Source organism: Ixodes scapularis, unplaced genomic scaffold (genome assembly GCF_016920785.2).
Source record: "Ixodes scapularis isolate PalLabHiFi unplaced genomic scaffold, ASM1692078v2 PGA_scaffold9__187_contigs__length_104089568, whole genome shotgun sequence".
NCBI classification, from domain to species: domain Eukaryota; kingdom Metazoa; phylum Arthropoda; class Arachnida; order Ixodida; family Ixodidae; genus Ixodes; species Ixodes scapularis.
Window position 1 is genome coordinate 5600203 of NW_024609884.1, and position 10029 is coordinate 5610231.

Sequence of the window (10029 nt, forward strand, 5' to 3'; positions counted from 1 at the left end):
TCCCAGTAGCATGCTACTGGCACTTGGCAAAGCAATAACCATCGTGAAGAGGCTGTGAGAGATCAAGTACTTCAGATAAGAAGGCACTACAAAGGCTTATCCGAAATGCTGTAACTGTTCACAAAATTTGAAGACATACCAGGCTGATCTGGGACCTTGTGTATTGGAACCTCAGGCATGCCCATTACTTTCTAGTGTATTCAACAGTTCTATGTGCAAGGATTAAATGTGAAGGCGGCACATAGTACGTATTGGTCATTGCTGATGCCCTCCTGTCAAGGCATCTTTTTCCCAGAATGTGAAACCCACGCCTCTGTATTTTCAGATTGTTTGACGTTGGTGGACAGCGGTCAGAACGAAAGAAATGGATCCATTGCTTTGAAGACGTCACTGCCATAATTTTCTGTGTAGCCATGAGCGAATATGACCAAGTCCTCCATGAAGATGAAACTACTGTGAGCCTCTACCAGTTTATTTCTCATTTTCCTGAAGCATTACATTTCTTTGCTTATGGTAGTGGGCATTATCTTCTGCTTGGAGCAGCTGTCGAGCCTCCTTGGGAAACTATGAGAAAACCAAAAAAGCAGCAAGTGCACACACTGCGAGGCCTTTAAATGTGTGGCCTCCATACTCAACTGAAAAGCTGACACTGTGTCGCCATTTGCCTAACAAATTTGTAGCACGAAATATGACATATAGACTTCGGTAAAACACTATGAAAGCTAAGAGCACAAAGACATAGCTTTGGAAGACCAACCGATTGTTGAATATATTATCTTTCGTTCTTAATTTACACCACATTTAGAAAGGCCTTGAACCTATATAGTAGAGAAAGGAAACTCGGCTCATGCTTATGCCACCAACGGTATGGGCCACGCACGAAAAATTATGTTTGAGATCTACTAATGCTGTCAAAAGAAAGGTGGAGGAGAATTGATTGTCACATGATGGCACTGTAGCAGCCTGGAAGTGTGGTCTGCTGTGCTTACACGTCTACTTCTAGGTCCTCCTTTTTCAAACATATTTGTTCTGATGATATGTTCTACTCCTTTAAACATAGCACATTTCTGCTCCTGTGATCTACTTTAAACATTTGGCTGAATGCCTCTATAGATGTTTGCTTGCTGTCCTTACTTAATACTTTTTCAATATTTTCTTTCATTGAAAGCCAATTTACTGTAGATCACTTTGTTTTTACAGAGCAATCTATTTTTGTTTGAAAACACATTGCATGCAGACAGTTGTCTTTAGTTGCTTTGGTCTTTCAAGAAAAGATCCAGACAGTTGTCTTTAATTGCTTTGGTCTTCCAAGAAAAGAACATTTGTTAGATATGCACACATAATGTCATGTCATGCTTACCTTGATATGCTCATCCCCTATTTAAAGCATTCCTAGGAAAATACGTTTTCGGGGCTCACATGCCAAACAAACCAAGGGCTTCTGCCATACCCCAGCGAAGGACTGAGAGCAAATTTAGATTACCTGGGAATCTTTTTAAGTGCAACCAAAAGTCTTCGCCGCAATAAGGCTCCATCAAATTGCAAGCACCTTGGCTGTGGTTCGAACCTGCCAACTGGTGACTGGAGACTGGTAGGCCGGGGCTCTGGAAGCACTGGTGGAACCGACAAGTGGTGATTTGAAGCAGCTCTTGTAGCAAAGAGCAACAGGTTTTGGAGCAGAGATTCCCACTCCTGGAGCAGACAATTTTGAGCTTCTATGTCAGAAAATTTTATAAGATCGCTTTTAAAGTTAGCCTGTGGAAAAAACTGCAGTTGTAGGAGTGTTAATTGGGAGATATTTATTCATTTATTGAACAATCATACACAGGTCATTTTGCAGATGTCTCGATTAACCTATTAGGATTACTGATGGCGTCTTCAGTCTGCGTTTGACATAAAGAGATGTTTTGGGCTACCGTGTAGGGTTGGTGGTATCCCGGTGACGTCATTTTCGCGAATTCGACATCAAACGGACACTTTACTGTCGAATGTGTCTCACACTGCTCTCGCTCGTATTCCACCAGCTGCTGTTCATAGAGCAGCTAAGCCGACCACATAGCTATTCTAACCAATCACAACAAATAGTGCTAGCTATTCATTGCGATCGACGTGAGCACCGTTCGCACAAGAAACGATAACTCTTTGTTAGGCTTGTGCAAATAATAGATTTTGAGTTTGAAGCGAATTCAAAGCGAATAGTGGTTTTGGCCAATTATATTTTAATTGAATATTAATAGTTTCTGCGCCTTCCACCACGAATTTCACTACTGTTACACCATGGTTAAGCGAAAATTCAGCTTAATGCAAGAAGGTTGTTCCCAAGCTTCTAATTGCCCACTTATGAGCTCCGCTAAATTTAACCAAGCTATATTTATAGACTGGCCTCAGAAAGTTCAATACCTACACTGGGATGGCAAGTAAACGACACATTTGACATGAAATTAAACCTATAAAGGAGCCCAGCCATACCTAATTGGGGGGATTTATAAATCTTCTTGCTATATGCAAATATTTTCTTCAATTCTGAGTTAAAAGAAAGAAAAAGAAAGTAATGAACACAGGTTGTTAGAACATCGCTGCCTAACATATACCCTTGCATAACAGCCACAGCTTTTTTTTTTTTTTTTTGCATTGAAGGTGTGTTTTTCACTTAAGCGCACGGCTGCGCTGAGGCGAAGCGAGGCGCGAGATCGCGATATGAGCTCCGCGGGTATTGCTTCTCCGCAGTGCACCGGTGCTTGAGGAGAAGCGCACTGTTCATTTTGAAGCGAATATCAGATAGCATATTATTTGAAACTACTATTCCAAAATTCGAATAATCGCACAACCCCACTCTTCGCATAGTACTTACGCTCCCGAAAAAAAAAGAAAAACTGCACTTTCTTAATTTTTAGTGGCATCGCCAACAATGCCACGTGCCAGACACTTTCAGTTTTCATTTTCGAGAACAGCTCCCTTTTGCCGCAGACAAGGCGCAAATTGTGCACAAATACAGCCTTTGGAGCAGCATGTAGCGGGTTATTCGTTCTGGTGCAGTTTGGCACAAATGTTGCAGAAGTTCCACCACTGTGGAAGTATCAAGCACGTTCGTTACACAAGAAAACTATTGAAAAACCGGACATTTTATCACACAGTGCTGGATAACTGGGACGTGACCGTGCTTATACGAGCCAGCAGTTGGATGTGAGCAGTTCAAGCCAAGTTCAGAGGTGTCCAGGAGATAGGGGGCGATGGGAGGGGGCAGAGAATCACCCTCTCTTTACCCCAAATTGCTTATTAGAAATGTCTGAAATATTAAGGGGGGGGGGGGGGGGGGTCCCCCCCGCCCATTCTGACACCAGTGGTGTCTTATGACATTGAAAACTAAACAGGATATTGAATTAAATTGTCATCAAATTATAGTGTCTTTGGAAAAGTCGAGGAATTGTCAAGGAACTTGGCAAACGACCAGTCAGATGCAGGGAATTTTGTGTAGCCTTTATTTACCTCTTGCTCCCTTTAAAGAGCAGTGGTAGTTTCTACCACACATACTGACAACAGGGGGAGTAATATCAGAGTAAACACTTCAAATGTGAATTAAGATTTTGTCCAGCTCATACAGAAATTCTTAAAAGCCTTCACTGCTGTATTTTTATTATTTTTTATACCTCTTGAGTTCACGTTTGTTAAAGATTTTGCTCAGAAAGTCATTAAAAATGTGAGTCGAAAAACTTGAATTTGCGATTACATTAGACACCAATTTTTGTCCGAGTGTTATTGAACAACCCCACAATTTAGAACGGGCACACTTGTGTGCAATAAGGTTACACACAAATATTTAAAGGTTTTATGTAGAGTATAAGAAGTGCTCTGCATCCGTCATGCAACGAAATATTATTGCTTTTGGTCAACAAGTCAAGTAAGCTTAACTAAAATGAAGTATGTGCTGCTCTTTACAGAACCGCATGCAGGAGTCTCTAAAGCTCTTCGACTCCATCTGCAACAACAAGTGGTTCACCGACACATCTATAATCCTCTTTCTCAACAAAAAGGACCTCTTTGAGGAGAAAATCAAGAAATCTCCACTCACCATATGTTTCCCCGAGTACACAGGTAAGCAAATGCTGTGAACCAACTGGTAAAACAGAACAAGAGCTTGCATTAGGCTACACAAAATAAAGCAGTCTGAAAGATAATGCTGGGGTGCCTGTCCAAAAGTCTAAAAGAAGTCATGTTTGGACTGAATTTTGTAGTGTGACATGAATCAATCCACATAGCATCTGTAATTGAGCAATGTTTGGCATCCACTTAGCATCTGTTGGCCAGCTTTGCTCCAAAATTGCAAAGAACTGGTTAATGGCTGATTGTGTCTAAAAATAGAATATAATGATATCACATTAATACCCAGTCAAGCTCGGTAAATGCTAAATTTTTCACTCTTGTAAGCTGCGAGCCTTTGTGGGCCATATAACAAAGTTATTGGTTAAGAAAGCGGAGACATGCTCATCACTGAAGTTCATGAGAAGTGTTGTATCACTCACAATTAAATTCTCGCTATTCATGTATTTGCTTTTGAAAGATAAAAGGGCTCACACTCTTGTTTATTTGATAAAACTAAAACAAGCAGCTTCATTTGTTACCTTTTAGGCAAAAAGGATTTATAGATCAAAGGCCAACCAATGCCCAACTGTGATTTCTGATTGCATAAAACTCATGCAGCACACATTCGCAAGGTTTTATTCATACCTGTGCCAAAGCCACCTTCAAATCCCGAGGGCTACTCAACTCCAATAGACCTTTCGCTAAATTGCCGAAGCATCAAAGATAATGTTGGGAACGCAGGTAGACGCCGCCGCATGCGCTCGCCTTCCCTATGGAAAATATTAGCAGTAAATAACCAAAATAAAGCGGTCGTGGAATGCACGTGCAAAATAGAATTTGTTTCAAATTTTTGCTTTGGAACAGTTAGAGCTGAAGAGACCAGCACGCGCAGCACGTGTACCTACGTTCCCGGCATTCTTTTTGATGCGTAGGTAATTCGGCAAAAGCTCTATTGCTGAACCGGGTGCTGAACTTGATGTTGCAGTTAGGCAACAAGGAATCTCAATTAGTGTTGTTGCTATTTTAGAACCCTAGGGTTTCAGCTTTTAAATAGCTTATGAGGGCTGCTCCTATAAGGTTTCTATTTCTTCTTGCTTGTCTATCTCACATACCGACCACAGTGACCTTGAACCAGAGCCGAGGGATTTTCCCGATTTTTCCTGAAAAGCTTTTGTGCCTTGCTCCGTCGTTTGACGCAAAGCAGGTAGTTTGCTGCGACGACAACTCACTCGACCCGTTTCTGTGCCGGGGACAGGTGCTCAAGAATACGGGGAGGCGGCTGCCTACATCCAGGCGCAATTTGAGGCCAAGAACAAATCCACCACCAAAGAGATCTACTGCCATATGACTTGTGCCACGGACACCACCAACATCCAGTTTGTGTTCGACGCAGTCACAGATGTCATCATCGCCAACAATCTGCGAGGCTGCGGACTCTACTGAGCCGGGCTCAACGCGGAACGTACGGCGCCACTGCTACAGACACCACTACCATCGCCCACCCAGCCGAGACACGGCAACCAACGGGGATCTCTCTCTCTTCAACGGCAGCCTCCTTGCCCCCCTTTTTTCCTCCCTTGGTTGGCCCGCTTCAGTTTCCCCTCACCGAGACGCGGGGAAGCCACGGTCTCCCCCGCATCTCGGTCCCTTCCCCACCCGACGTGCGCAGCGAGGGGTGCCTCCCTCTCTCGGAGAAAGACACGAGCGAAACAAAGATTCCAGCACCTCTTCTGCTCACCCGGCAGCCAAGTTGCATGTCTGTCCTCCTCCCGCGCATTTTTGGTGAGCACGAGCAGAGACGTGGGCAGCCACTGCCCCCCCGCGTCGCCGGTGGCGTCTGCAAGCGAGGGCGAGAGGACTTCTGTTCCCCACCAGGAACCAAACGGGAAAAACAGCCTCTTCTGCTCACCGGGCAGTCAAGTTGCATGTTCGTCCTCCATCGTGTTTTGTGAGACAATGCCTCCGTTTTGCCGCTTTGTCTCCGCTTCCGTTGCCCCAGCTGGGTGGCAGCCGTGGACACTGAACTTGTGGATGTGTTCTCCCTTTCGCAGGTTGGGGAGGTATGCAACCTTTTTCCATTTCTCCTTCGTTTTCTTAAAACTGTTGCTGTTGGTGGCGTTACTAGGGCGTTTATTTATTTGCGTGCAATTGTCGGAGAGGCCCCTGTGTGGGCTCCTTCCCCCCTCTCCCAACCCGGAGTGTTGCGTGTGTGTCTTCTCAGTTGGGCTCTGTACAACAGACGGGGCCAGGCGGTCGGATGTCCGTCCCCCGCTGGCACCTTGTCCCCAGAGGGTCCCACCCGGTGGCGACAGCCGCTAACCCTTCCGTTTAATGCTCCCTTCCCCCAGCCTTGTCTCTGTTCTATTCCGCTGACTGCAGAGGGGGATAAAAGAATAAATGCAGACTCTACACATCAAACAACCCACACCTCAAGTCTGAGAAAAAAAAATAATGCAAGTGAAGGATTCAGAGCTCAGCGGAGTCACGGGAGGAGCAAATGCTAGAGACGTCTCTACAAAAATGGACTGCCTCGTGTGTTTCTAACTGTACAGCCATAGTTTCTAATTCATCCCATCCTTCTTTGTTTTTCTAAGAACAAAATCTGAACCAGGATCTGTTTTACATCGCAACACCCGCGCACGTTAAATCGTGCGGTGCTGTGTTCGAGGAGCAGTCAAGACTGCCCGCATGCAGGCAAGAGGAAAAACCCTCGAAACATCTTAATCCGCGTTATATGTACACATATATATCCATATAGTTGCGTATATTTATATATATGTACATATATAAGCGTATATGTATGTATATATAAACACAAATATGTGCGAAAATTGTTTGAGGAGTTCCACACAGACACAAAATAAAGACAGCAGGAGAGTAGGCAAAGTCAAGAAGCGAGGTGCCGCTTAAAACGAGAGAAGCAACAGACGTTTTTGCCAACGTAGCCTAGTTTGGTAGACCTCTTGCACCGCCGCTAACTGCTCTGCCAACCTGGTTCTTCGTCGAAACGGTGCAAAGACGGTGCGACGGACGAACCCCCAAAGTGATGTATTATATGATGCTAGGGCAGGGGAGGGTAATTTCCCACCCCTTTCCCTTTTGTAAAAGCACGGTTCTTTTCTTCCCCTCCCCCACTGGCCTGTCTGAGCCGGAAACTCCGCATTGCCGTGGTGAACGGCAACCCAGCGCTCTTCCGGCTGGCACACATTGGCCGTCTCTCGCATAGGGAAGAGACGTACGAACAAAGACATACAATGACAAAAAAAAAAAAGCAGCAGCAAAGTGAAGTTGTGCATGTGTGCATGTTTCTGTGGCGAGACTAGGAGGATGACTACTCTAACTAGCTGAGATAGAGGGCGAGAAAGCATCCTACGTTGCAATTCTTTGTTCTGCTGTTCTTTGCCCTGTTGTTTTTGCAAGGAAGCTCAGTTCCCTTGAATTTGTCCCGCCTTGTGAAGGAGACAGACAGAGCAGGTGCGAAAGGGACCACGTCCCAGGTTTAGAGCCCCAAGCCCGGGACGTCCTTCCTTTTGGAAGATGGCAAGCTAGGAAAGAGGGCGGTATATAAATATATACATAAATATATATAATTATATGTGTACCGTGTGAGAGTGCAGGAAGCAAAGCCTCTTTGTTTTCAAAAGTGCTTTTGGAAACTCGAGCATCTGTCCTCTAACCCGGACCCGTCTTCTGTATCGAGGGAAAATACGACAGCCCCTGTTCATTTCACATCAACCCTCCATGCGCCTGTTACTTGGCCCCATTATTTTTCATAAGCAGCGACTCGCGTTACCCTCCAGGTGGGAAGGCCTGCGTCTGTGTAGTCATTCAAAGTTGTTCAAGTTCAAAAAAAAAAAAAAATGTGAGCCAATGGGAGCGGTCTGAGCTACAATGGAACAGTGTATTCTGCTACCGCATTGGGGATTCTTAATTGCTTTGTCCTCTGCCTGTTGCTCTTCCCTCGCGGTGATCTCCCTCTTATGACTCGCAGTTTCAAAATGCGCTTTCGTTGCACTCTGGCACCCAGAACAAGTGACAATTTGCTCAGGTACTCCTCCTTCTCTGCCAGCGTCCCCAGTGCTCTGGAACAGGGCCTGGGCAACCGCCACCCGAGAGCAGTATTTCAACACCTTGCAAAATTGTGTTTGTCCGTTTTTTTCCTCCTCCAAGATGGTTCTAGTGTGTGCGGCAATGTTTCTGCAAGCGTCCCTCAACGATTCCTTTTGCCTGCGCGACTAGTTCCTCGCCATTGGTTGTTGCAGTTGAACAGAGGCTTTGTTCTTCGCCGCGTAGGGCCGTCCCTTGTTTGCTTCCGGTCACTCCCGCTGTTTCGGCAGGAGCGTCCAGCCATGTCCCCTTCCCTTCCCTTCCCTCCCTCCCTCCCTCCCTCCCTCCCTCCCTCCCTCCCTACCCCTCCCCTCCCCTCCGCCCCCCCCCCCCCCCCCCCACCTCGCCAAGTTGAAATTGTGCGCGCAAGGCAGCGTACCCAACCCGACTGCACCAAAGCTCCTCTGGCTATGCAAAAGGCCTCCCGGACGACTCTCACGTTGTTCCAGGCCGTTTGCACTCTTCCAAGCTATGCTGGAATGAAAGGCCTCCCCCCGAGGAGGCTTTCTTTCGTCGGTCCCCATAGAGCCAGGTAAAGAGGCCAGAGGGCAACATAGGTGGCCGTGATATGTCTCAGCGCAGCCCAAAACCACGTCGGAGCCGGTGGCGTGCGTTGGCCCCGGCCATTTTGAAGTGCAGTGCTTTATCGCTTTGGTTCTTCCACTTTCTCCCTCTGGCACAAGGGACACATTCCTCGTGTTTGGGTCGGGACGTTTGCATTTGTCTCACCTGCTGCGGGTTGCTTTTCAAGCTGTCGCTGCGCCTGTTTTAATTGGCCGGGAAGCCCCGTGCCTGGCCGACACCCGCCTGTTTCCCCCCTGGGTTGAGATTACAGAGCCCCGCAAATAACCCCCTCTTTGCAGGGCATTTGGCCATTTATGCTTTTCTGGGACCATGCACGTTTTGACTGTGAGCCTCCCTTTCCCCCTCTTGGTTCCTGGTTTGTCTGTTGTCCCACTTTCCTCGCCGCAGAAGCCTTGTGTTTGCCCCGTGCTTCTTTTTCTGAGGTGTCAACTTAAGTATGAGGAGTGAGTTTAGCCAATGTGACATGCAGCTCTTGACCTGTTGTTTTTTCTCTAAGGCAGCAAGTGATCCGAGCAGCTGAAATAACAACCGAGACATCCAAACCACCTGCTCTATAATGACAACAAAAAGTTTCTCTTTTTTTTTTGTTCTGTATGCAGTATCTGCAATTTTAATGCCAATGAATAAACCTCCTTTGTCGTGTGTTCCTTGGAAATGTGCCATTTTTTTTTATTTCCTCGGTTACACACTTTCAGGCAGTGGAGAAGGGCATGTGAGCGTTCGTTTGCCACCATACCTGAATAATGAACCAAAGTAAGGATAATGGCATGCAGGTGGTAGTTTAATGTGTGAACATGCCCAATAGTATTGTACTTTGTTGCTGACAATTGTTTCGTCTTGGGCGTTCTACTAGGTTAAGTTTCATTGAAAATGGTGTGAACAATTTATTGGCAGGCAATTGCAAGACTTCCTTCCATCATCATCCTAGAAAAGTTCCTGCACAATCAGTGCCATCAAGACATCACGATTCAAAAAAACTGTTCATGAAACAAGAATTGATGGAGTATGTTTCGACTGACGCAGTGTCTTAAGTGCCATCCGACGCCGTCCTACCCGTTGCTCAAGCGTCGTTCGGCGGCTCTTCTACCAAGCATTTGAGTGCTATTCATTAGTGAAGAACAGCATGCTTTTAGCATACTTCAGCCAAAATTAGTATCCCTACTTTTTTAGTATACCTTATAGTGTTTAATGGCTAATTTCGAGTATGCTTTCCCATAAATATTTTAATATTACTGTCTTAGGTAGAAAATACACGAG

General features: G+C 45.8%; 1 protein-coding gene across 1 annotated transcript in view; it reads left to right on the forward strand.

The window, feature by feature from the left end:
• Nucleotides 1-9416, forward strand: part of LOC8026872 (guanine nucleotide-binding protein G(o) subunit alpha) — a 71295-nt gene extending 61879 nt beyond the window's left edge. Inside the window, exons 6-8 of the mRNA XM_002406417.5 lie at nt 326-455; nt 3939-4092; nt 5336-9416. Coding sequence (XP_002406461.2) covers nt 326-455; nt 3939-4092; nt 5336-5523 — 472 coding nt within the window. The 3' untranslated portion in view covers nt 5524-9416. The remainder of the gene's footprint in view (nt 1-325; nt 456-3938; nt 4093-5335) is intronic.
• The last annotated feature ends 613 nt before the right edge of the window (nt 9417-10029 follow it).